Source organism: Chiloscyllium plagiosum, chromosome 9 (assembly GCF_004010195.1).
Source record: "Chiloscyllium plagiosum isolate BGI_BamShark_2017 chromosome 9, ASM401019v2, whole genome shotgun sequence".
NCBI classification, from domain to species: Eukaryota; Metazoa; Chordata; class Chondrichthyes; order Orectolobiformes; family Hemiscylliidae; genus Chiloscyllium; species Chiloscyllium plagiosum.
Genome location: NC_057718.1, coordinates 89,469,062 through 89,496,719, shown reverse-complemented (window position 1 = coordinate 89,496,719; position 27,658 = coordinate 89,469,062). Strand labels below are relative to the sequence as shown.

Here is a 27,658-nt window from a genome sequence, read left to right as displayed (position 1 = left end):
TGCACCCACTCCCTGACCAGCCCAACGTACCTCCTACATCTCACATCCTCGCCCCAGCCTCACCTCATTCCCCTGCACCTCACTCCCTCCACTTCACCCCCTCCATCCCCTTCCCCTCCACCCCCCGCTCCCCCAGGTCCAGCTTCCCGCTGCCCCCATACTGTGGTGGGAAGGCAGTAGTAAGTTCCGTTCTGATAGATGCATGAGTTCCTTAACTAGCGGCTGTTCCCTGTGAGCTGGCAGCCACGTGTGTCCTCTCCTGTTGCAGTTACTGTACGAGGATACCCGGAGTCACAGCCGCCTGTTGGAGACGATCCAGGCGAAAGGCGAGAGCATGGCCCAGCACTACGTCAGCCGCTTGGAACTGCAGGAACTCCAGGAGAGGTTCAGTAACCTGAGTGAAAAGGCCAAGGTAAGTGACAGAGAAAGCAACCAATCAAGGAGGTAATCGAAAAAAAAATCCACAGTGTCATTGCGCCGCTCAGAACTTCAGACCAAAGCTCACTGAAATATGTCTTGAAGCATTACCACATTGCCAAACTGCGCACATGGTCGTCAGTCTATGTTCCTCGAAGGTTACAAATTGCCTTTTCTCATTGAAATCGTGCCTCGGGAGCCCTTTATGTCAAACTCAGACAGCAGATAGGGCAATGGCTTAATGCCTCATCGCAAGGATGGCAGTATGACAGTGCAGCACCCCCTCAGTGTGACATTGGAATGTCTGCCAAGGCCCTGGAGTGAGACTTCTACTGATAATCATCTCAGGGCAGAATGCCACCCTGAGCAACAACTGAGGAAAGCGTCTGTTTATTCTGGACATCCCTAATCTGTCGGTGCAATCCTGTATTGTCTGATGGCTGCTGCTGGTATTAGGTGCAGGCTGCACAGTGCCCAAAATGACAGGAATGGCAGCAGGCCACCTCGATGTCCTTGACATAAAGGTGACACACTACATAGTGCTGACAATCTGCAAGGGGAAGGGGATTCGAAAGGGCAGAACTAAGGCAGATGGAGTTCAGTGAAAGGTAAAGGTAAAAGCAGAATAATCTTCAGGTGGTGGGAAGCTAGGATCTGTAGAGGACCAGAATAATTTAGGGGTCCATGAACAGAAACTATTAAAATGGACAGGGACAAACAATCATTGGATGCTAATGGGCTGATTGCCTTTCTCTCAAGACAGCTCAAAGAAATGGGTGGAATTTATCTTGCAGCTACACAGATCTCTGGTTACACGTATTTATAGCACTGCATTCAATTCAGGGAACTATTTGTCAGGAAGAATATATTGGATAGGGTAAATAGACAAGGTCTTTCCCCTGTGGTGGGGGAGTATAGAACTAGAGGGCATATGGGTGGCAGGGTGGCACCGTGGTTAGCACTGCTGCCTCACAGCGCCAGAGACCCAAGTTCAACTCCCGCCTCAGGCAACTGTCTGTGTGGAGTTTGCACATTCTCCCCGTGTCTGCGTGGGTTTCCTCCGGGTGCTCCTGTTTCCTCCCACAGTCCAAAAATGTGCAGGTTAGGTGAATTGACCATGCTAAATTGCCCATAATGTTAGATGAAGGGGCAAATGTAGGGGAATGGGTCTGGATGGGTTGCTGTTCGGAGGGTCGGTGTGGACTTGTTGGGCCGAAGGGCCTGTTTCAGCACTGTAAGTAATCTAATCTAATCTAAATAGGCTCAGGATGAGAGAGGAAAGATATAAAGGGACTTGGCGATAACCTTTTCACTCAGAGGGTGGTACGTGTATGGAATGAGCTGCCAGAGGAAGTGGTGGAGGCTGGTACAATTACAGCATTTAAGAGACATCTGGATGGGTACATGAATAGGAAGGGTTTAGAGGGATATGGGCCAGGTGCTGGCAAATGAGACTAAATTTGGTTGGGATATCAGGTCGGCATGGATCGAAGGGTCTGTTTCTGTGCTGTACATTTCTATGACTCTATGACCTGGAACAGTGTACAGTGCAAATTCAGTAGAATTCTGAATGGGTCATATTATGATGACTTATTTCATAGACTGTAGTCCCTGAAGATACTAAATTAAAGTATTGGCACAATTGAGACATTAATGATGATTGAAGAATTTGTAGGGTACAAAGAGAGAGAGAGAAAAAAACTATTCCTTCTGGTGGCAAGTCCACAACCAAAGGGGACATAACTTTAAAATTAATGGGCTACATCAGTGGGCGCGATGTCCGATAGTGTCGCTTGGATCGGCTTCAGATCGGTTTCACAGGTCGGTGCAACGTCAGGGAAGGAAGGACCTGTACTGCGCTGTAATGTTCTGTGTTCTGTGCCATTTCTTCATGCTCACGGGTAGAGGATTCAGGAACTGTCTTTCCCCAAAAGCTTAAGCTCAATGGCAACTTTCAAAACTGAGACAATATCGAAAGAACTGCAGATGCTGTCAATCAGGAACAAAAACAGAAGTCACTGAAAAGCTCAGCAGGTCTGGCAGCATCTGTGAAGAGAGATCAGGGTTAACGTGTGGGGGCCGATTGACCCTCTCTCAGAAGTGAGGGTGAGAGAAACAGATTTTATTTGGTCGGGATTTCAAACAATATGCAACCAAGTCGAGTAAACGGGGTTGAGGTACAGATTGGTCCTGATGAGATTTGAGGTTGCAGATTTGGATGAATGAGTGGTCTGCTTCAGTTCCCATTCTATTCCTATTTTGCTTTCCCAAAAAAAGTGCTTTATTTATAAAATATCTAATTGGACATTGCAAAACACTTCAATTGGACTTAACAGAAAGCGCAGTAATTTTCTCTGCAGATTATATTGCTTACTGAGTTAGTTCAACACAATTGTAATGCACGTGATGTTAACTCTAGACCTTCAACAGCAAGCGTACAGGCTGGGAGGGTCTGTAACTGTACAGCCAGAGTCAGTAACGTAAGGTTGAAAGGCTGTGCCAGTCAGGCATTACTCCTCTGGCTGCTGGTCTAAGCTTTAGTGCATTCCTGTTTTGCCTATTTATAGGAGATGTCAGTTAACCTCCCCTTCTATTTAACAAGGAACGCTGGCTCCTTGCTGCCCCTTCCTGATCAGCGCAGTTTCTGTGTGTTGACTTCCCTGAGCCTCCCCCTTCACCAGGCTTCCCCACGTCGCACTCAGAGAGTGAATGATGCTGCTGTTTTCCCTACAATGTGGACGTGAAACTGTTTCCTCTGGTTTCCAGGAGGGCACCAGAAAGGCTGAAGAGCAGCTTCTGCTGCACCAGGAGTACCAGCTGGGTCTGAAATCATTTGAGGAGTGGCTGGAGCAGGAGAAGGAGAATCTCTGCTGCTGCTCCCACCTGGGGAACGATGTGGAGACACTGGAAAGCACGCTCCGTGACCTAGAGGTAAGAAGGAACAGACCGCATTTTTCACCACCTCAGCAGCTCCCAGAGTTCTTCACTGTTGCTGATGTACATCCTTTGAAGGGGAGACACTGCTGTAAGGTGGGCAGCACGCAAGAGCTGAACTGCACATGATGCGAACGGTGCTTCAGCGCTTTGCAAAACCACAACCTCTTCCAGCTAGAAGGACCAGCAGGTACATGGCCACCTCTCGCAACCTGCCCTCAGAGCCACTCACTCTCCCATCATGCAGTTCAAGGCACTGCCTACGCTTCCCTGGAAGCTGCACGGTTGTACAAGCTGCTCTGAGGGTCCATGCCAGCCCGTTGGCTTCCTGCCTCCGTCCCTAGTTGTTCTGGTTTTGGAAATCACTGCACAGACTGTGGAGGTCTGCACAGAGGGAAACAATGTTGGAAGCCATGTAGCTCACTGCCACCTTCTCCAGGACAATTCTGGATGGGCACCAAAACACTGGTGTAGCCAGGGGCACCCACATCTCGAGAATGAATCACAAATAAACGTTTTAGTGATGTTGGTAAAGGGACCGATTATTAACCAGGACAATTCGCCTGCTCTCCTTCAGAATAATGTGATGGGTCCTTTTACCAGCACCTGTCAGGGTAGAGTGAGCCTCAGGGTAACAACTTCTGAAAGATGGCACTCTGATATTTCAGTGCCCTCACGATTGAAGTCTCGCTGAGATGGCTAGGATATTGGAGGAGGGCTTGACCCTACGACCTTTGGAATCAGGGACAAAAGAATGGCCAGAGTGAGGGTAGGACCGATCAGGGATAGTGGAGGGAACTTGTGCCTGGAGTCAGACGAAGTAGGGAAGATCCTTAATGAATACTTTGCTTCAGTATTCATTAGTGAGAGGGACCTTGTCACTTGTGAGGACAGTGTGAAACAGGCTGATATGCACAAACAGTTTGATGTTAGGAAGGAGGATGTGCTGGACATATTGAAAAAACATGAGGATAGATAAGTCCAGACAGGATATACCCAAGGTTATTACAGGAGGTGAGGGAAGAGATTGCTGCACCTTTGGTGGTGATCTTTGCATCCTCACTGGAGTAGTACTAGATGATTAAAGGGTGGCAAATGTTATTCCCTTGTTCAAGAACGGGAACAAGGATAACCCTGGGAATTACAGTCTTACATCGGTGGTGGGCAGATTATTGGAGAGACAGGATTTATGATTATTTGGGAAAGCATAGTGTGATTCAAGATCGTCAGCATGGCTTTGTGAGGGGCAGGTCAGGTCTCACAAGCCTTATTGAATTCTTTGACGTGACAAAACACATTGATGAAGGTAAAACAGTGGATGTGGTGTATATGGATTTTAGCAAGGAGTTTGATAAGTTTCCCCATGGTAGGCTCATTCAGAAAGTAGGGATAGAGGTAAATTTGGCTGTCTGGATATAGAATTGGCTGGCCCATAGAAAACAGAGTATTAAGCCTGGAGCTTGGTGACCAGTGGTGTTCCACAGGGATTGGTTCTGGGGCCTCTGCTCTTTGTGATTTTTATAAATGACTTGGATGAGGAAGTGGAAGGGTGGGTTAGTAATGACATGAATGTTGGTAGAGTTTTGGATAGTGTGGAGGGCTGTTTAAGGTTGCAATGGGACATTGACAGATTGCAGAGCTGGGCTGAGAGGTGGCAGATTAAGTTCAACCTGGAAAAGTGTGAAGTTGTTCACTTTGGAAGGTCAAATTTGAATGGAGGTTACAGGGTTAAAGGCAGTGTGGAGGAACAGTGGGATCTTGGGGTTCATGTCAATAGATCTCTCAAAGTTGCCACCCAAGTTGATAGGGTTGTTAAGAAGGTGTATGGTGTGTTGGCTTTCATGAGCAGGGAGATTGAGTTTAAGAGCAGCTCTATAGAGTCCTGGTTAGAACACACTTGAAATATTGTGTTCAATTCTGGTCACCTGATTGTAGGGCATAATTTTAAGGTGATTGGAAGAAGGCTCAGGGCAGATGCCAGAGATTGGTTCTTTACTCAGAGAGTGGTGGGTGTGTGGAATGCATTGCCAGCAGTGGTAGTAGAGTCAGATACATTAAGAGCATTTAAGCAACTGTTGGAGAGGCACATGGGTGAGAGTAAAATGAAGGGTATGTCGGTTAGTTTGATCTTGGAGTAGGATAAAAGGTTGGTACAACATCGAGGGTCGAAGGGCCTGTATTGTGCTGTGCTGTTCTATGTTCTGTGTATTACCTTTGACTAAAGGAGAAAGTGAGGTCTGCAGATGCTGGAGATCAGAGCCGAAAATGTGTTGCTGGAACAGCGCAGCAGGTCAGGCAGCATCCAGGGAACAGGAGAATCGACGTTTCGGGCGTAAGCCCTTCTTCAGGGCTGACCTGCTGCGCTGTTCCAGCAACACATTTTTACCTTTGACTAAAGCCTGATATTACATTGTACCTGACATAAGTCATGCATTTCACTTCAGGTATATATCCCAAGGAGCTGCCTTTAATTATATTAATCCAGCAGAGTACCACCATTTTGTTCCTCAGGACTTGGAGAAGCATTGCACTGAAGGCCAGACTTTAATGAGTGCAGTTCTTCAGAGCCAGGAGAAGATGACCTTATCAGGGTCTACATATATGGAGGATCGCATTCTCGAGTCCGCGCAACGGGACTGGCACCTGTACCAGCGGAGGCTGGCTGAGACAAAGGAGAAGGTCAATGCCACCCTGAGCATGCTCAGGAAGTTGGAGAAGATGTTCCAGCAGGTGAATGTGTGGCTCTCTGATCTCGAGGGCAAAGTCAATATCCGGACGGGGAGGAAGTCTGACCGAGACACAAAGCAGACTCAGCTACAGCAGTTACAGGTGTGTTCAGTGCAAACAGAGATCTCCACACATTGCCCTGTCACACTGCGAACTCCTTCAGCCCATTCCTGTCAGGGTTACATAGTGACTGAAGCTGCTTAACTGACTTATCCATCTACTGTGAACATTCACTGCTCACAAGAATATTAGCTGAATTTGAAGTAGTGTTGAAGCCTGGTCTTAGGAACAAGAGTAGGTCATTCATTCCCTCTAATCTATTTCATTGTACAATTCATCTTGGCTGATCTGTATTGTAATCCTGCTATAGGAGTTTGTTGTGTGGTAGTAATGTCCCTGGACTAGCAACCCAGAATCTCAGGCCAATGTCCTGGGGATATATGTTCAAATCTCAAACATGACAGGTGATGAAGTTTGAACTCAATAAAATCTGGAACAGAGAGTTGACCTAAGGACAATCAAGAAGCCTTTGTCGATTGTCATAAAAACCCATCAGCTTCTCCTTAACGTCCATTCGGGGAGGAAAACCTGCCAGCTTGTTTACCCTACGAAATGCTTTAATTATCCGAAACACTTTGATAACATCATCCCTTAGTATTCTATACGTGTAATTTTGGTGAATGCAACCTGTCCTTATGACCATGAATCCACTCTGTCAATTGTCAGGAACAACCCACCAGTTTACCAGCGTCCTTTAGGGAAGGAAACTACCATCCTTACCTGGTCAGGCCTCCATGTGACTCCAGACCCACAGCAATGGGGTTGACACTTAACTGCCCCCTCTGGGCATTTAGGGATGGGCCATAAATGCTGACTCAGCCAGTGATGCCCTCATCCCGTGGATGAATAAAAACCAAAGATCCAGGAACTGGAAATAACTGCAACCTGTCCTCATAATTTAACCCTTTCATCCCAGCAGCATTATGATGAATCTGCATTTTCCCAAATGGGAACCAATCAGATCTTTATGTATTTCCTGTGGCCCTGAGGTTTCCAATCTGCTTAAGATAAAGGACAGGATTCCATTTTTGTTTGTATAATTGTTCATAACAATTTGGTTCAAATGATGTTACTTGTTGTTATAATGCACATGTATGGTACACCACTACACACATCTCCTGCTGATAACAATCCTTCTCTAAGCTGTCTGACTCTGTTGCTTAAGGCTATCACAGTTGCAAATTGCACCTTATTTTAACTTAATAGAAGTTAGTTAAAATAACTACAGATTCCATCTGAAGGGTAGATTCCCAACAGTGTTGGAAGCAGGCCATATGGTCCATTGAATCCACACCACCTACTCTATCCCTGTAACCCCGCTTTTCCCATGGCTTGTTCACTTAGCCTGCACAACCCTGGACACTATGGGCCATTTAGCATTGCCAGTCCACCTAACCTGTGGAAACCGGAGCACCTGGAGGAAACCCACACACAGACAGTCGTCTGAGGCTGGTATCCAACCTGGGACCCTGGTGCTGTGAGGCAGCAGTGAGCCACCCTGTCACATGTTTTTGTATAACCTACAGTGGAGCTTCAGTCACTCAGGCTTTTGACAGTTAATAAGAAGCTTGTGTAACTAATAATCTGTGCACAGCTTGGAGATAGCTCAGTACTTTGCAAAATGGTTTGGACGGTATGACTGATATTTTGCCCCCTGCCCCCCTTCTGATGATCGGTCACTTTTATTAGTTGGCTTTATTTATTTGTATTTATTTCCTCTTCTGCTGTTTCAGAAATGGAACGAGGAAATTCTTGCTCGGAAGGATGAAGTGGAAAGGGTTGGGCTGCTTGCTCATCAAGTGCTAGAGGAGAGTCACATCAACAGCAGTGTGGGAAGTCAAGCTACCCATCTTGCTGCCCGATATCAGGGCATTCTGCTGCATGTGGTGGTACGTAGTTCAAGGAATCAAGTCTGTGCCAAACTGGGCACTGAAACTTCTAGTGGAACGTATTGTGTATTCAGACATCAATTACCCTTTGAAAGGTTCCTTACTTTCACTGAGCACTGTACCTCTGTCAACGCAGGGCTGTTGGGTCCATTCCCTGAAATTTTACAGGAACAAAGATATATATGGTCATTTTTTTTGCCAGCATGTGATGGCTAAGGGGTGGCTTGAGACAGGGTCTCCCACACTGAAAACGTTACGACAAAGTATCAGCTGGTCTACAGCGGGCATTAAGAGGGTGGACTCTAAGGGCAGAGACAAAATAAATAAAGGGAAGCAAAGAGAAATGCTCCTTTCCACCAAGGCCGATTAGAATTTAGACTTCTCTGCCACAGTTTAATTGCAGTAGACCACATACATTGCTTTAATAGGATATGAGGGGCTTGAAAAAGACAAACACTCATTGGAGGAGAAGGAGAGATTAGACTTAATTGGATATTGAAGGGAATGGGAGTGAGATGGAGACTGGGATTGGGTTGAGGATGATATTAAAGGGTATGGGGAGTGAGATGGAGACTGGGATTGGGCTAAGGAGGATATTAAAGGGAATGGGGAGTGAGGAAGAGAGTGAATTTAGACTGAGGAGGATATTAAAGGGGATGGAGTGGGATTAGACTAAATTGGATATCAAAGGGAATGGAGATTGAGGAAGAGATGGGATAACTACATATGGGCTGAATAAACTGTCCTAACTTAGAACATGCTATGATCCAGTCCCCATTTTGGGTCATCCATGGACATGTGTGTGAAACCGTCCACTACTAGTTTTCTTGTCTCGCTGTCAGGTACTAGGTATAAAACTCATTGAGATTAAAGTGACGTCTGCAGATGCTGGAGATTAGAGTCAAGATTAGAGTGGTGCTGGAAAAGCACATCAGGTCAGGCAGGAAAATCGACACTTCGGGCAAAAGCCCTTCATCAGGAATCCTGCTCCTCGGATGCTGCCTGACCTGCTGTGCTTTTCCAGCACCACTCTAATCTTAACACAAAACGCATCACACTGTCCTGCTCAATTCTCTGAAATGTCTTCCCCCACAGCTCACTGGCAATCCCCAAATTAATCCCACTGGTCTATGCTTACCAAGAAGTGAAAGTCACCAAGACATGGGGACTTCAAATCTCAGAGTGGGAAGTGCATAACCTGGGAGGGACCAACACCAGACCAGTATTCTGTAATTCCAAATCGATGGAAACCAAATCTGGAGGGAATTAAAAGTCGGGAAATGTGACTGCTAATCTGCAGACAGCTGGGCCACACAATCAGCAATGTGATCATTTGCTTTTCGCTGGTAGTTGTGGGTTAATTATTGCTTCAAGTACTGAGGCGGTCCCCTCTGCTCGTCTACAGAATAGAGCCACCGGATCTTTCTTGTTGAGAGGGTAGATGGACTACCAGTTTGGTATCCCATGTCAATAGATGGCACCTGTGCCAGTACAGTATGCCTTCTGAAAGTGGCAGTCTGGATATGGTGGTAGGGTGGATTTGAACCCTGGCCTTTGGTGAAGGGAGTGCCATGTTATAAGTGCCATGTTAGCACAAGCGGGTTGTCATTGCAGTGTCAATGTTCTGTTGCACCGAGCTCCTGAACGTTCTGAGTTGTGTGCCTTGTACCACAATGGGCAATCTGTCTTGTCTTACAGGACCAGACCAAGTTGCTGAAAGAGGAACTGAGGGCTTTAGAAGAAGCTGATTTGGCGCTGGGCACCTACACAGACTGGCTCCGTGCCACCCAGAAGAACTTTAAAAACATGGCGGTGGCTTTGAATGTAGTGGACAAAACCGCCATGGAAAACAAAATTAAAAAATTTGAGGTAAAGAGCAGAGGAACTGTGTGCGTGCGCCTTGGAATCCTTCATAGATGGGCTGATGGAACAGGATGGATGTTACACATTCAAACTTCAAGGGTTGTACATTTTGTGTGGACACATTGGGAATTTTTAAAATTTATTCAGTTGTGGGATGTGGGCGTTGCTGGCTGGGCCCAGCATTTATTGCCTGTCCCCAGTTGCCCCCTGAGAAGGTGGGGGTGAGCTGTCTTCTTAAACCGCTGCAGTCCACCTGCTGTGGGTTGACCCACAATACCCTTCGGGAGGGAATTGCAGGATCTAGACCAGGTGACAGTGAAGGGAACAGCGATATATTTCCAAGTCAGGATGGTGAGTGGTTCGGAGGGGAACTTGAAGGTGGTGGTGTTCCCATGTATCTGCTGCCCTTGTCCTTCCAGATGGGTTTGGAACATGCTGTCTGAGGATCTTTGGTGAATTTCTGCGGTGCATCCTGTAGATAGTACACACTGCTGCTACTGAGGGTCGGTGGTGGAGGGAATGGATGCTTGTGGATGTGGTGCCAATCACACGGGCTGCTTCGACAGGGCTGTGGGAGAAAGTGAGAGGGTGGGATTCATTTCAGGATTGCTAGTGAGCCATGGGGAAGAGGTTTCAGAGAAATGAGCAGGACAGTGCGATAAGTTTAGTGCCTGGTACCTGAGAGGAGAGAATAGGTCGTAGGAGGCATTTGGGGCATGGGGGGGGGGGGGGATACAAGACAATGTGGAGGGAGAAATGGGCAGTGGTTGATATTGGGCCACAGGGAGGGCTGGGTAGCGCAATATATTTTGGGCTTGATACAGGACTATGAGCAGTAGGGAGAGAAGTGGGAAGAGACTGGGACAGTGAGGAAGAATGGGGCAGTGGGATAAGTTTTGGGATTGAAACCCATGGCGATATGGAGAGGATGAGGCAGTGGGGAGAGAGCAGAGGAGAGATTGGGTCAGTGGGTTGAATTTAGTGATTACGAGGAGAACACTGGAAACAACAAATGCTGCGGGTCCGGCAGCATCCATGGAGAGAGAGCAAGCTAACGTTTCCAGGCTAGATGACGCGAAGCGTGGAGGGAGCAGCACTTATGCTATAGTTTGGGAGGTGGAGGGTGGGTAGTGGGCGCAGGGTGTTGGTGATGAAACGATGTTGATAGTTCAGATTAAGGGATTGGCATGTCAGAACAATGGTGTGTCTCCTGCCAGACTGGATAGAACAGACACTGGGATGGGAGGTGGGGGGAGGGGAGAAAGGACAGGAGAACAGGCGAAAAGAAAGAGGAGAACACGTGTCACTTTAACAGAGCTCAGAAAACCTTGATGTCTGACACAAATTCCTGTGGCTCAGTACCACCCTGAGCTCATGCAGGGATGTCCACCTTGAGAATAATTTTCACTCCACTCTGTCCTCTCTGTTTCATCGTTGTCTATGTGAAAATGTGAGACCCTTTGATTATCACAAATCAATTCCTTTGATCCAAACCTCTCTATTGAGGTAGCAAATTACTCAAAACACTCTATTGAGTAAAAAATATGAGTGTTTGACAACTCCTAAGGGAATTGTGGAGCTGTCCATGATGTTGGCGTTTAGTTGACCACCATTGTGGTCAGTTTTGGTCTGTTGCCATACCCTTTTCGCTTTGAGAGACACTGTTTTAATTTCCAGACGCTGCACAATGACATCGACATGGGGAACAGCCTACTGAAGATGATCCTTGAGAAGAGTGAGAGGGCTATAGAGTATCTGGAGGGGCCGGAGGCTCAAGGTCTGCGGAAATCCATGGACGGCCATATTGGCCAACTGAATGAGTTGACCAGTTCCATTAGGAGGGAGCGTGGCAACCTGGAGAAATGCCTGTACCTCACGAAGGAGTTCCTGGACAAGTACCAGAGCCAGACCAAGTGGTTGGCAGAGTACCAGGCCATCTTGCAGATCCCAGTGGAGCCCAAAGTGGAACTGTTTGAGAAGAAGGCCCAACTGGCAAAGTACAAGGTAACGGAAACCAAAAGAGTAGTCCCCTAAGTGGAACCCCGCAGGAAATCTGAAACAGAAACTGAACGTGCTGGAAATACTCAGCAGGTCTGGCAGGTGGAGGAAGTTCACCTTCCAGGTCGATGAGTTCCTGTCAGAACTGAAGAGAGACAGAAAAGTGATTGGTTCAAAGCCATTGGAGGAAAGTGGAGAGGAAGTGGAGTTGAGGAATTTCAGATCAGCCACAATCTCATGAATGGTGGAGCAGATTTGATGGGCTGAATGGCCTATTTCTTCTTGTGATCTCCTGAAAAGGGTGAAGGAGGAACAGAAGGGGAAGTTTTATGATAGGGTTGGTGGCCAGGAGGTGAATTAACCAACAGATGGTTTCGGGGTGCAAAGCCAAAGGGGGTGTCGTACCGAAACGAAAGGTGTGAGGCGTGATTGGTGGAAAGCAGTCATCCCAATACAGAAGGAATGAAGAAATAAATAAACCAGCAAAAATAAATACACGCTGACACAAAGTGGAGGCAGGGGCTAGATCTAAAACTGTTGAACTCCACATTGAATCCAGAAGGCTTTAGCCAAATGGAAAGGTGAGGTGCTGTTCCTCGGGTTTGCACAGAGCTTCACTGGAACAGAATAGCAGGCCAAGGACAGAGAGGTCAGAGAGGTCAGAGCGGAAGCAAGATGGAGAATTAAAATGACAGGGAGCTCAGGCTCACGCTTGTGGACTGAATAGAGGTATTCTGTGAAGGGGTCCCTCATTCTGAGGGTCTTTGTAACAATACAAACAGTCAAACGTACCACAGGATAAAGAAGGTTAGGTTCACGACCTTTCATGACCGCCAGACCATCTTTAAGGAATGTAGCCGCTGTTGGAACAGTGACAGTCAAGTTATGTCAGAGAGTCATTGGGGTGTACAGCTCGGAAACAGACCCTTCTATCGAACTCATCCATGCCAACTAGATATCTGAAATTAATCTAATCCCATTTGCCAGCACCCGGCCCATATTCCTCCAAATCCTTCCTATTCATATACCCATCCAAATGCCTCTTAAATGTTGTAATTGTACCAGCCTCCACCACATCCTCTGGCAGCTCATTCCATACACGTACCACCCTCTGTGTGATAAAGTTGCCCCTTAGGTCTATTTTAAATCTTTGCCCTCTCACCCTAAACCTATTCCCTCTAGTTTTGGACTCCCCTATCCCAGGAAAAAGACCTTGGCTATTCACACTATCCATGTCACAGCAAGGGCCCACAGACACCAACGAAGTAATTGTTGCTATTGGCAAATTTTAGGTGAAGTCTTTCTATCCCATAATCTCACTCATGAATAAATACGGTCAGTTCTGCTATAACACTTTCGTTCCATTCTCATGCAATCCGTGTTATAAAAAAAGCATGCAATAGCAGCAGCATTTAAACTAATGGCATTATAACCAATACACGCTTTTAAGACTTTGCGCTTTAGAAACAGTGTCCCCAATTCAATAGTGTTACAGCAAATTAGTGTTAACGAAATGCATGTTATAGCAGAGCGACCTGTTACAGTGAATATTACAGGCTTGTCACAAATCCACAAAGAATATCCCAAATCGTATCCATCTAATTAATATTTTTCTCTGTCTTCCTTTTGCTCAGCCCATCTTCCAACCAGGCCAATAATTTGCCTCCAATAACATAAGCTTCAACTGTAGCTGATAGTCAATTTAGTAATTTCTGATTTTGTTTGTGATGTTGTACAGTCAGATTGCTGCCGGGCTGGATTCATAGACCAGCACCCAACCACATAGAAACAGGCCGTTCGGTCCATTGTGCAAAAGAGAAATGCAATCAATCTCACACCCCTGCTTTTGCCCACCACTGCTATATTGTTATTTTTCAAATACACATCCATTTCCCTATTGAAAGTAACAATTACCTCGTAGGTAGAACATTTCTAGATGCTAACAATTCACTGTATTAAAAAAACTCCTGATTTTTGCACTAATTCTTTTGTTCGTTTTCTTAAAGCTGGAGTTTAAGAACCTTCCTCTTAGTGGAACATAGGAAAAGAAATCGTCCCCTTTGTCTCTCTCGTCTGTTCGATCAATCAGTTAGACCAGTACAAAGTGTGGAAACAGTTTATGCTTATCTACTCTATCCAAATCCCTCAAAATTGTAATTAAATGTTCAGTTAAATTTCTTTCTACCAAGAGCAACAATCTCAACTCCTCTATCCTCCTCCATATCATTAAAATCTCTCATTGCCAGAACTATCTCAGCCAAGCTCAGCAGAGCCTCAGTCTCCTCTCCAAATTGTGACGCCCAGAATATGACACGTTTGCCCTGAACATCCGTCCATGCTGAGTGAATGAATCGGCTGAATTTCACCGGGCCTGCAGTGGGTTTTTTTTTGGGGGGGAATATTTGTCAGTGGGAGAAGATCGGTTTCAGCAAACTGTTCCGTTGCAGTCGTTAGATCGAGAGGAGATTCCCACTTTGGTGATCGGAGCTGACTCCGAGCACTGTGGAGAGATGGGAAAGTTCGGGGTGCCATTCAGTGGCCAATGTAATCCTGAATTCTTCTGCTTGTCTCCTGCTATTCCAGGCTCAGACTCAGGGACTTCAAACGCTTTGACCATGTTTTGGGCAGATGTTTAGAATCTTGCCAACCCCCCCCCCCCCATTTCCTACATTCCATCGTTGATGGCTGTGCCTTCAGATTTAATCTGGAGTTCCCTACTTAGCTCCAGCTCTATCCTTCTTTAAGGTGCTCCTTAAAATCCTGATCAAGCCTTTGGTCCCTGTTCTATTATCTTCTCATCTAGTTCTGTCAATGTAAGAGAGAATCCAGTAACTGCCTCTGAAAGAAGCGAACATTTTCAGGGCATCCCACAGCAGCCTATTAATACTCTCTTTGCCAACGGTGAGATCCAGTCTGCAGATTGGCTCACCACTGTCTGGTTTGAATCGAACCAAATATCTGAATCATTTCCCCATGAGCTAAGTCTGCCCTGCACTAGCGCCGCAGATTGTAGCATGGACCTCCTATTAAGCTGGTGTGTTGGGGCTTTTGAATTTCTGCACATTCTGTTGTAGCAGTTGGGTTTCCATCCTTTTACCTCACTTGGGATCTGAGCACAAGGCCCAGAGATGGCAGGGCGACTTGCATTTATATAGCACCTTTTAACGTAAGTGGAACACCCCATCCACAGGAGCATTTTCAGGCAAGATTTGACATCAAATCACATGAGGAGATCTTAGGACAGGTTTTCGTTTTTAGGAAGCATCTTACAAAGCAGGAGGAACAGGGTCTCAAGATGAGAATCAAAGAGACAGACAGCTGAAGACACGGTGAGCCATGATGCAATGAGAGAGACTGGACAAGATTCGAGTAGCAGAGGTTTGAGTGTATGGAGTGCCTTATATTAATAATCCCTCAGCTACTTCCTGGTACCTTGCTTCACTGCAAACCCCATTCTCCCAAACATCTCAACCACTTAGTTACGCAATCATCAAAATTGTTCTCAGTGTGCGATTGACAATAATTCATTGTAGTACACGAGTGTTGCAGAGTAACTGCCTCTGCAGTGCAGACCTGATGCCTCCTATTTGTCACAGGCCATCCAGCAAACCATCGTGTCTCACGAGCCGGGGATAAAGTTGGTGATCGAGAAGGGGCAGGCTGTCTTCGAGCTCATTCATGACCCCGCAGTCAGTGACAATCTGAAGAGGCTGCAGACAGATTACCAGGAGCTCCGCTCAACGGTGATGGTAAGCTCCTGAGGGTTGTCAGGGTGAGTGCTCACTATGGGTCCCGGAGCCAAGATGAGGGCTTCAAGGTAAGGGGATAGGAACCCATGATGAGGTTAAGGGCAGAAGGGTCAGAGTAAGGTTCTGAGTCTGGAAAAGTAGAATTAGAATTAGAATCCCCACAATGTGGAAAGAGACCGTTCAGCCCAACAAGTCCACACCAACCCTCCGAAGAGTAACCCACCCAGACCCATTCCCCCTACCCTACATTTCCCCCTGACAAAGGCACCTATCCCACATATTCCTGATAGGCAATTGGGCATAGTCAGTTAATCTAACCTACACATCCTTGGATTGTGGGAGGAAACCCACGCAGAGAATGTGCAGACTGCACACAGACAGTCACCTGAGGCTGGAATCGAACCCAGGTCCCTAGAGCTGCGAGGTAGCAGTGCTAACCACTGAGCCACCGTGCCACCCCTATCTAGGGGTCAAGATAAGGTATAAGTGCAGTCCTGGGGTGTGGTAGAGAAACAAGTATTAGGGAAACAGCCCAGAGAAAGGGCTGCATTGCAACTTCCCAGTCTGGATACACACGGAACTGATGGTTTGATTACTATACAGGTGATTCGGCTGGGCATATGTGAGACTCCAGTCCCTATTGATGTAGTTAACTCTTTATTGTTCTCTGAGGTGGTTGCCAATGCCCTCTGTTGCATTACCCCCATCTCAGGTCAGCAGGAGATGGACGGACATGGCACAATGCTGATGTCCCAAGAATAAATGTAACTAAACCGTACAGACTTGTGGGGCTCCTACAAACCCAATGTTTCATTATTCTTTCTTTCCAAGGTGTGTGTCCAGAATCTGGGAGAGAAGGTGAGGGAGCACGAGGATTATAACAGCAACCTGCAGGAAGTGGAGAAGTGGCTGCTACAGATCTCCACTAGGCTGGTGGCTCCTGACACCACCCAGAGCACCAACCTGGAGATGGCAACCCAGCACTTGGCAAGGCACAAGGTACGCAGCAAGCTTACGGTTCAAGCAAATTACTTTCCTTCTCGGGCAACACTCGCGATGGAGGCTGGGGGGCCTGCTGTTCACAATGGCCGCCTGACAGAATATAGGAACACAAGCCAGTCGTCAAACCCCTGGGTCAAGGCTGACCAATACTTCAACTCCATTTCCCCATCCAACTCGATACCATATCCTTTAATACCCTCATCCATAAAACTCCAGTCTGGAAAATTCCAATCACCCCCTTGGCAGGGGAAGGGAATTCCAGAAGTTGTAATATTTTGAGTGAAGACGTGCACTCTGATATCAACCCTGGATGCCATAACTCTCAATTTAACTGAGACCCCTTTGGCTGGATCCTTCCACTGGTGGAAGTAGTTCTGATCTCTACCTCCACTGTCTGTCCAGTTTGTTTCTCTGTAGTTCACCCAACCTGTTCCTTAAACATCTCACTTACATTCCCCCTTAACCTCCTGTTCTGAAGGAATTATAAGCCTTGTCAGTATTTAACCTTGACTCACAGCCTGTCAATGTAATTGGTATTTCAGAAGCTCCCCCTTGATTCACTGTCCGTTTGCTCTGAGAATGTTTCTCCTGATCCTTCATGGTGGTTTATCAGCTTCCTGTTAAAGATGAAGAGCTGTGTAGGTTTGCAATGCCCAGGAGCTCCCACAGTCGCGGGAAGTAATTTAGATCAAGTGAGGGCTGGGAGACTGGGAGAAATACTCTAACACAGCTCATTAAAGGTACAGAACCCCCCCCCCCCATTGTCCCTTACAGGGAGGGTGGGATACCTCTTCAGCCAGGCCTGTCCAGTCTGTTAGTACAGGAATAACCTGGTATGTCTGTGAAGGCCCAATGGCACAAATAATGTCCTGGAAAGAAGGGTCTGCATGGATGGAGGTGAGCTGAGGTGAGCTCCATTGGTGGGGTCTGGGCGGGTGAGTGTCAGTGCAACCTGCACTTCCTGCCAATGTCATGTCCTCCTCGTTTGACCTTATGAACATTGGCATCCTCAGGACTCTCATTTCAGTCGGTGGTGGGGTTGTTCGGCCCATTGCAGAAACCCTGAGCTAATTCTCCAGACAAAGAGAGCTCTCCACTTTGCTTCAAGTGTTGGTTTTGGAGTGAATGTGATGCAGATTCACCAGAGTGCTGGTGGGGCTGAAAGAACCCATCGTGAGATTCAACGATGTAAAGAATTGGCTGGTACAGAGGCTGAAGGAACAACAGGTTTAGAGTCATAGAGACATACAGCATGGAAACAGACCCTTCGGTCCAACTTGTCCATGCTGACTAGATATCCTAACCTAATCTAGTCCTATTTGCCAGCACTTGGCCCATATCCCGCTAAACCCTCCCTATTCATATACCCATCCATACACCTTTTGAATATTGTAATTGTACCAGCCTCCACCACTTCCTCTGGCAGTTCATTCCATACACGCACCATCCTCTGCGTGAAAAAGTTGCCCCTTAGGTCCCTTTTATATCTTTCCCCTCTCAGCCTAAACCTATGCCGTCTAGTTCTGGATTCCCCCACCCCAGGGAAAATACCTTGATTATTTACCCTACCCCTGCCCCTCATGATTTTATCAACCTCTATAAGGTCACCCCTCAGCCTCCGACGCTCCAGGGCAAACAGCCCCAGCCTGTTCAGCCTCTCCCTATAGTCCAAACCCTCCAATCCCAGTTGAGGTGTTTGGAACGCTTACAGGAGTTTATCAGGTGGACAGAGGAAAACTATTTCCTCAGGTAGAGATGGATGGCCATTCAGTGAGAGCTACAGCTGAACAGCGATGTCAGGAAATGTTCCTTCACATAAAGGTGAGGGAAAATCTGGATTCTGCACCCTCAAAACGGTGGTAAGGCTGGGGGCCAGTGGAAATTTCCAGAACTGTGGTTGATAGATATTTGCTTGCAACAGTAGCCGGGGGTGACGGAACAAACACTGTGAGGTGGAAATTAAGGCATAGATCCACCATGACCTGACTAAATGGCAATACGGGCTAGAGGGCTGAGTGGCCTCCCCCCGTTCCCATGTTCCCAAACGTATTCTCAACTAGCGTTGCACTGAGCGTGATGTCTGCACGGTGACCTAATGTGACCTCCCGATTTTCTTCTGCCCTGACAGCCTATCATGGAGGAGATAGCAGGCTTTGAACACGCTTTGGCGAGCCTGAGAAGCAAAGGGGACAGCCTGGTTGCCAACTGCTCAGAGGGACTCCAAGGAAAGTTTAAGCATCAAGTCCAAGGCCACCTGCAGGGCATCCGGGACAGTTACTCTGCCATCTGTAGCACAGCTCAGAGAGTAAGGAACGTTCATCATACTCACAGCTGGATTGAGCAGGTTCTAGTCTCTTTCTGAGTCAGAGAGGCGCAAACCAGGCACTTTCTAACCCCCATCTATCTCCTTGACACCGACGTCTGCCTGAATGGTATTCTTTCCTTTGTTGAACTGTGGAAACCTGCAGTATTTACATAGACACGTCGAAGATCCCAGTGCCCTCTGGGCCAGGCTTCAGCTGCCAACTAAACTAATGAGGACGCCGGGCTTCATGAGTTGTTGGGATACAAGAGGCCACCCCAAAGCCTCCTGCCCTTGCGTTTTGACCCGGGGAGCGGATTTCCCATCTCGGGCCGCTCGATGTTTCCCAGACGGAGGAGCAATGAATTCCTACCTGTGCCATCCCTGGGGTCAATCCCTCCCCGTGGCCTGCTGCCCCGGGTGAGGCTGGTCACGGGCCTGTGTGTTCCCAGCGCTGCTGCCTGGTGTTGGGTGAGGATGGGCGTTTCCTCACCACCTGCCCTGCCTCCTTCCAATGCAGTCTGAAGGAGCGAGCTCGATTGGCAATGAGAATGCCGACTGCTTTCCCACCCCTCCATCATGGTGAGCCGGCGTCCGCACAGAGACTTGGTCGGACAAATCCTTGACATTTTCCCATCCTGCTTTGCAAAGGCCAGGTGATGTGGTGTATACAATGGGTGGTAGCACGGTGGCTCAGTGATTAGCACAGCTGCCTCACAGCGCCAGGGACCCAGGTTTGAGTCTGTCATTGGACGACTGACTGTGTGGAGTTTGTGCGTTCTCCCCGTGTCTGCTTGGGTTTCCTCTGGGTGCTCCGGTTTCCTCTTACAGTCCAAAGATGTGCGGGTCAGGTGAATTGGCCATGGGAAATTGCCCATAGTGTCTAGGGATGCGCAGGCTAGGTGGCTCAGCTGTGGGAAACGCAGAGATAGGGTTGGGGGGTTGGTCTGGGTGGGATGCTCTTCGGAAGGACTCGATGGGCTGAATGGCCTGCTCCCCCACTGTCGGGATTCTATGAAAGCTGGAACCAGTGGCGGGTTGAACCTGCACCTTTTGCTGATTCTGTCTGACTCGTTCCTCCCCAGCTGTACCAGAGTCTGGAACGTGAGCTACAGAAGCACGTCAGTCACCAGGACACCCTGCAGCAATGTCAGGCCTGGCTCCATTCTGTGCAGCAGGAACTGAAGCCCCGAGACCACCCGCCCACCAGCCCACGGAAATCACTCAAACAGGTAACAGTGCAAAGTTAAAAAACACACAACACCAGGTTATAGTCCAACAGGTTTAATTGGAAGCACTAGCTTCCGGAGTGTCGCTCCTTCATCAGGTGATTGTGGAGGGTTCAATCCTAACACACAGAATTTATAGCAAAAATTGACAGTGTGATGTAACTGAAATTATGCATTGAAAAATTGATTGTCTGTTAAGACTTTCATCTGTTAGAATACAGTGATAGTTTCACTTCTTTCATGTGTAAATCACAAAACCTTTTTTTAAAAAGTTGCATTCTCGGGTTAGCTGTTCACAATGGTGATAGCTCGCCAATATGTTGAAGGTGTTAGCCCCCTGTGTTCTCTGTCTATGCCATGACGTTTAGATTGATTCTAATCTAAAAAGTGAGATAACGGAGTTTTACATAAATTCATGCAGTTTTTGAGCAAAGTACAATGTAACTCTGAAAGTACAAATTCATCCCACAAAATATATGTGTATATGTGGGTCTTTGTCTGTGTGTGTGTGTCTGTCTGGGTTGGGGGTTGTGAGTGTGAGAAAGTGTATGTGTGTGTGTAATGACTGCCCGCCTTGGAGGATGGTCACCCAAAGGTCCGAGGTCGAATGTCCTGGACCACTGAAGTGTTCCCCCACAGGGAGGGAACAGGTACATGCAAACTCACAAGCCATATCCTGACAGCAGCTCAGGAGGCAGGGAGAGAGGTATCTAGGGCTTTTTCCTTATGTGGGTGGTGCAGACTAGGCCATTCCTAATTACCCCAAGTGACAGAAGCTATGAGTCTGCAGCCATGTGTAGGTCAGACCAGGTAAGGATGACAGATTTCCTCCCCTAAAGGACGTTAGTGAGGTAGGTGGGGTTTTAATGGCAATCTACAGTTAGGTCAGCTCTTTATCCTGTATTTGATTGAATTCAAACTTCACCACCTGTCATGTTTGAGATTTGAATTTATATCCCCAGGGCTTTGGCCTGAGATTCTGGGTTACTAGTCCAGGGACATTGCTACCAGACGCCAACCTCCCACAGTGGGATTACAATACAGATCAGCCAAGATGAATCCAATGGAATGGATTAGAGGGACTGAATGGCCAACTCTTGTTCCTAAAACTAGTCTTCAACACTATTTCAACTTCAGAGATAACATTCTTGTGAATGGTGAATGTTCACAGTAGATGGATAAGTCAGTTAAGCAGCTTCAGTCACTATGTAACCCTGACAGGAATGGGCTGAAGGAGTTCGCAGTGTGACAGGGCAATGTGTGGAGATCTCTGTTTGCACTGAACACACCTGTAACTGCTGTAGCTGAGTCTGCTTTCTGTCTTGGTCAGACTTCCTCCCCGTCCGGAGATTGACTTTGCCCACGAGGTCAGAGAGCCACACACCCACCTGCTGGAACTTGAGCATGCTCTAAAACTGGAGACAGAGGCGACAAAAGCGAGGGAGTTATGGATAGATCTTTATTAATCAGCCAGACCATTGGGTCTAATTCTGAGTACCACTCAGTCGAGACCTGAAGCGCCTCAGTTAAATCTCATCTCAAACGTTTCTCGGGAGAACAGCGCCAGCTTTTCCCAATTATCCCCCGTCTTGATAGTCTTTTCTGAATTCTCCCCAAATTTGAAAGTTCTGTGTCCAGTTTTGGACCTGAGGCCAGAGCAGTAACTTGTAAAGGTTCTTCATTGCTTCAGTACTCTGTCTCTATTAATAAAGATCTTTTATACCTTTTTAATCACATTCACAACCTGCCCTGCCACCTTTAATGGTTTGTGCAAAAGGCACTTCAGGTCATTTTGTTCCTGTGATCTCTTTGGAACTTTGATTTGATTTGATTTATTATTGTCATATACCTAGGCACAGTGAAAGGTTTTGTTTTGCCTGCGGTAAAGGCAGGTACACCACACAAAGTGCATTCGGGTAATAGAACAGAACAAGAAATACAATCCAAGGTGCACAAAGAGTGAGATACAAACGTTAAATTTGAAATTTGGGAGGTCTGTATCAGCGCGGAAGAAGCTGTTTGTGAACCTGTCAGTACCTGTGTTTAAGCTTTTGTGTCTTTTGCCCGGTGGAAGAGGTTGGAAGAGATTATAACCGGGGTGGGAGGGGTGTTTGATGATGTTGGCTGCCTTCCTGAGGCAGTGAAAGGTGTAGATGGAGTCAATGGGTGGAAGGTTGGGTTGTGTGACGGACTGGGCTTTGTTCAGAACTCTAGTTTCTTACAGTCCTGGGCAGAGCTGTTGTCATACCAGGCCGTGATGCATCCAGATAGAATGCTTTCTATGATGCATCTGTAAATATTGTTAAGAGTCCTTACAGACTTCTTGTCTGTCCTGGTAATTCCGTGCAACATGAATGTGTTCACACTTCTGCTTATAGACGGTGATTTGGTTTACATGGCATCTTTCCTCAGCCCTTCCTTTTGGATGTATTCACTTTGCGGTCACTGCTGGTGCATTGCACCTGGACAGGTGTGAATGTTGGGAGGTGTTACTAACGCTAGGCTCCATCTTGTTGCAGGTGAAACATTATCGGGCTCTACAGGAGCAGGCCAGTACTTACCTGGAACTGCTTTGCTCGATGTGTGACCTGTCTGATGACACTGTGAAGATAGCAGCTGCAGATATCCAACACACCAAACAAGCGGTAAGCTCTACATTTGGCCCTCTTCAGCTCCCAAACCACCAAGCTTCTAGACGTACTTTCCCATTGCCAACTTACTAAGAACCCACAACTCTTCTTTGCAAAGTGTGTAAAGAGGCTTGTACGTTATCAACTTTTCTCATTTACGTAAAAAAACTTTGCGTTTTCACACCCGTAACATACAGTAATTGACAGTTCAAGTCTTGAATATTGTCTGTATCATCTGTCATATCCTTTATACTTAAAAACTAAATTAATTTCTTGCTGATTGGAACCTTGTTGATTGTGAATTCTTTGATTGGGGTTGTTAACCTGGCCCAATCAGGGAAGCCCTGGCTGACTTATATAAATGTGTTTTTTTCCCCCTCCAACTCTATTTTGATTTAGTCCCTACCCTCCCCTAAAAAAGAAAAAAAATATAAATGGGTTTTGAATCCCCTCAGTTCAGGCAGCTCGCTGGCCACAGCCAGTGTACTGTGGGGAAAAGTTCTCCTGAGTAGAAACATTGCCCTCCTTTTTTTTTTGTTTTTGTGCGTAAAAAAATAAATACAGAGATTTGGGTGGCACGGCGGCTCAGTGGTCACCTCACAGCTGGGTTCGATTCCAGCCTCGGGTGACTGTCTGTGTGGAGTTTGCACATTCTCCCCGTGTCTGTGTGGGTTTCCTCCGGGTGCTCCAGTTTCCTCCCACAGTCCAAAGATGTGCAGGGTCAGGTGAATTGGCCATACTAAATTGCCCGTAGTGTTAGGTGCATCATTCAGAGGGAAATGGGTCTGGGTGGGTTACTCTTCGGAGGGTCAGTGGGGACTTGTTGGGACAAAAGGCCTGTTTCCACACTGTAGGGAATCTAATCTAAAAGCTCTTAAGGAACCTTGATTATCTGAAGGGCACAGGCGGAGAGTATTCATTCGGTTAATTGAATGCCGAATATTGATGCTGGGTGATGTAATCGGGACCTTGCAATCTCATTCGAATAATCCAAAATTTGGAGAATCAAGGTTCCTCTGTATATGTCTAGAATCCCCTCAGTTCAGGCAACTGACTCTGAGCTGGCTGGCCACAGCCAGTGTACTGTGCATAAGTAAATAAAGGGTGACTTGGTGACGGGATACCACTCTCTGTCCAGTTATTTCCCTCAGTCTCACCTTTGATTAGCCATGGGTGAGGTTATATTGCGCAGAACAGCACTTAAAGGGGGCTTCATTTATCGTTGAGTTGTATAAAACTTTACAGGTCTTGTCAGAATGTGGAAGGGTAGAGAATGCTGGCCTTGCTGCAGGCAGATATAAATATACACGGAGCGCCACACTGTTCAGACTCCTTCAGGATGACTAATGAGCAGGAGTCGAAACCCTGCAGCCACGATTGTGAGATAGTTACTGATCAATCTGAACAGGACTGAAAGAGAAAGCCTTTGTGGAAGGAAAGAAAAGATTAACTCCTGAGAATGGACACAGAAAGTTGTGTCGGGCTGACGTCATGATCAAGAAGGAGGTCTGACCTCTGGGTGTGTTTGAAATTGTGCAGCTCGTGTTACACAAATGAGCATTTATTTTAGAACACCTTAAGAGCTTGGTCAGATGTCTATCTTAGAATAGTGCAGCCCAGACATTGTCTAAAATGCTACCTGATAATGATGGGAATGATTATAATGTAGAACTCACTAGCAGATGGACTGCTGGGAGCAAGAGGCATAATAGTATTCTGAGAAACACATGAGGAAGAAAGGATCAGAAGAAAATTATCCAGTGACCTGCTGTGCTTTTCCAGCAACACACTCACGACTCTAATCTCCAGCTTCTGCAGTCCTCACTTTCGCTCAATCCGCAAGCGCTCTCCACCAACACCAGAAGAGCGCTGAGTGACCACCCTTTCACTCCATTCCAGAGTCTGGCAAGGCTGCCATCTCTGTCTTGTCCGGTTCCTGTGTTACGTAGAACTTTTTGCCGAGTCCGTTCACAAGGATGCAGCGTAGATCCTAAATAATGGAGACAGTCAGGTCAAAGCTTTCCTGTACGTGGGTAACGTCACCATTTACTGCTCAGATTGGCTGTCATTGTGCAGACTGTATAGCAACTATCCCCAGTTCCAGCTGGCCTTGGAAGCCGAGGTAGATTGAGATCAGAGCGAGACTACGTTCTTTCGGGTACTGAACTATCCTTCATCCTCCTTTCTGTCAGTTCAGGTTAGGTTACCGGAAGGGGCTGGGGATTTGGTTCAGAGGAACTGAGGAGTATGCTAAGAACTGGAAGGAGCTAGTAGACATGACCCTTCTCCATTGTTGGGGTGAGAACGTAGTCATTAACCTATAGTTTGGGGCGTCCTCCCTGTTGCTGTTTGTGGTACAGGTCTGCAGAGGTGCAATAGGGAAAGGGTGCTGTTCAAGGACCTCCATCCCTGGGTCACTGGGAATTATAACATCCCACATGCTGTGTGCTGTCTGGGTAATGCCCATTTCTTATTGCCTCTGACTGGGGGGAAGTGGTATTAAGCTGCCTTCTTTGACCATTGCAATGCACAGGGAATAAGCCCAATCAATGTGCAGTTAAGAAGGGAGTTCCAGAGTTTTGACCCAGTGAGGGCTTGGCATCAGAATGTCCAGATTATGCAGTCAACCCCAAGGAAGGGGGTCTTGAACTCAGGACCTCCCGACCCTGAGAGAAGGGTGTGCTACTGAGAGCACCTCACCTCACGGTTACATCTGGCTGATGTGTGTGTGTGTGTGTGTGTGTGTGTGTATGTGTGTGTGTGCGTGTGTGTGTGTGCGTGTGTGTGACAGTGCGTGGTGTGGGTGCAGTCCTCGTGTGGCTGCATCTGTGTCTGTGCACTCTGTGAAGCCAGACTGTTGTGTGTTGCAGATTGAGCAGCGGCTGGTCAGGTCGCAGGAACTGGCCCTGGGCTGGGAGGAGGTAAAGCGACAGAAGGCCGAACTAGGAGCCTGCTTCCTGGAGACCGAGCAGCAGCTGCACAGCCTGAAGAGGAGGCCCGCGGAACTGGAACTGAAAATCGCTCAGAAACAGGTGGCCCAGGTGCAGGTAAGAAAACGTGCTTGTGCTGATCGGGAAATCACAGAATCATAGAATCCCTGCAGTGTGGAAGCAGGCCATTCGGCCCATCGGATTCATACCAACCCTCTGAAGAGCATCCCACCCAGATCCATCCACCACCCTCTCCCTGTAACCCTGCATTGCTCATGGCTAATCCACCTAACTTGCACATCCCTGGACACTATGGACAATATACCATAGCCAATCCACCTAACCTGCACATCTTTGTTAAGGCTACTGTGGTGCGGTGATAATGTCTCTACCTCTGAGCTATAAGGTCTGGGTTCAAGTCTCACCCACCCTTTATGTGTGTTATAACATGATTGAACAGTTGGATTAGAGATATTGATGATCTAAATATTCAATTCTTTCATGGCTAACCTATACCTCAGCTGCATTCACCCACCTCCCAACTGTCGCTTCATAATCGTTTGATACCATTAGCAAACAAAACATTACCAATACCACTACTGCTGGGGCCCGTGGATCCCCAGCACTGTGGGGGAAAGATTTCCACTACCCTTTACAATTCCCATTCTGTCTGACCACATTGTTAAGGTAACACCTCACAACTTTTCTGGACCCCTGTACCGGGGAGAATAGGTTTTGCAGTACCTACCTGTTGAAGCCCGGATTGATTTTACACACTTCGATTCGATCACCCTTAGCTTTCTAAACGCCGGACTTAAATCCTCCTAATTCAACCCTCGAAGACACGAGGTTCTGATGAATCTTCACTCTGCTCCCTCCAAGGTGAATGGTCCTCTGTGCGATGGGGGTCCCCACATGAATGCCACACTCCTGATGTGATCTGACTAACAATCGTCTTTATCTGGGATCAATACCATTCTTGTAACTATAACCTTCCATTCAAATTAAATTCACAAAATCTGGACTCACTTTGCAATAAGGAGACAGGGCTGAACAAGTCTAGCTCTGGTCCCAAGGAAATAAGCGATGGTTTGAAATGAGTTTCCCCCACCTTTGACCTGAATGAGCTTTTCCTGATGAGGGCACGTTGACACTGAGCAGCCGCGTTCGGAGTTCATGAGTCGCTGGCATTTTATTCCATTGGAGAAAGAGACACTGGTGTTATTTCTTCTGTTTAGGAGCTGGGTCGTCATTTCCAGTCCAGGCAGGCAAACATCACTGCCCTGACAGAGAAGGTCAGTGCTCTGACAGAGGGTCAGGAGTCACCTGAACACTCCGAGATCGGGCAGCTGAGTAACCAGTGGCTGGAGCTGTGTCACCAGATCAATGCCCTTCTCTCTCTGAGTGAGGAGGACCAGCAGAGAGCCAGAGATTACCACGACCGAGTGAGCGTTGTGGAAGTGCTTTTGGACAAGTTCACAAAAGAGTGGGACAACTTAGCAAGGTGAGCATGAGAGAGACAGAGAGAGAGAGAGAGAGATTGTGTGTGTGTGTGTGTGACACAGAGACAGAGAGAGTGTGTGTATGTGTAAGAGAGAGAGACACAGAGACAGAGAGAGTGTGTGTGTGTGTGTATGTGTGTGTGAGAGAGAGCGAGATAGAGACAGAGAGAGTGTGTGTGTGTATGTGAGAGAGAGAGGGATAGAGACAGAGAGACTGTGTGTGAGTGTGTGCAAGAGAGAGAGAGAGACTGTGTGTGTGAGAGAGAGAGATATAGAGACTGAGAGGCTGTGTGTGTGAGAGAGAGAGATTGAGACAGAGAGACTGTGTGTGTGTGCGAGAGAGCGATAGAGACAGAGAGACTGTGTGTGTGTGTGTGTGAGAGAGAGAGAGACTGTGCGTGTGAGAGAGAGAGATAGAGACAGAGA

The 27,658-nt window shown here is 47.2% G+C and overlaps 1 protein-coding gene across 1 annotated transcript in view; it reads left to right on the top strand.

The window, feature by feature from the left end:
• syne1b (spectrin repeat containing, nuclear envelope 1b) overlaps positions 1-27,658 on the top strand; it is a 502,247-nt gene that overhangs the window by 222,042 nt on the left and 252,547 nt on the right. Inside the window, exons 62-74 of the mRNA XM_043696857.1 lie at positions 269-412; positions 3,184-3,348; positions 5,863-6,180; positions 7,872-8,027; positions 9,726-9,896; positions 11,568-11,894; positions 15,485-15,637; positions 16,469-16,636; positions 18,768-18,944; positions 20,027-20,173; positions 22,690-22,815; positions 25,671-25,847; positions 26,969-27,234. Coding sequence (XP_043552792.1) covers positions 269-412; positions 3,184-3,348; positions 5,863-6,180; positions 7,872-8,027; positions 9,726-9,896; positions 11,568-11,894; positions 15,485-15,637; positions 16,469-16,636; positions 18,768-18,944; positions 20,027-20,173; positions 22,690-22,815; positions 25,671-25,847; positions 26,969-27,234 — 2,495 coding nt within the window. The remainder of the gene's footprint in view (positions 1-268; positions 413-3,183; positions 3,349-5,862; positions 6,181-7,871; positions 8,028-9,725; positions 9,897-11,567; positions 11,895-15,484; positions 15,638-16,468; positions 16,637-18,767; positions 18,945-20,026; positions 20,174-22,689; positions 22,816-25,670; positions 25,848-26,968; positions 27,235-27,658) is intronic.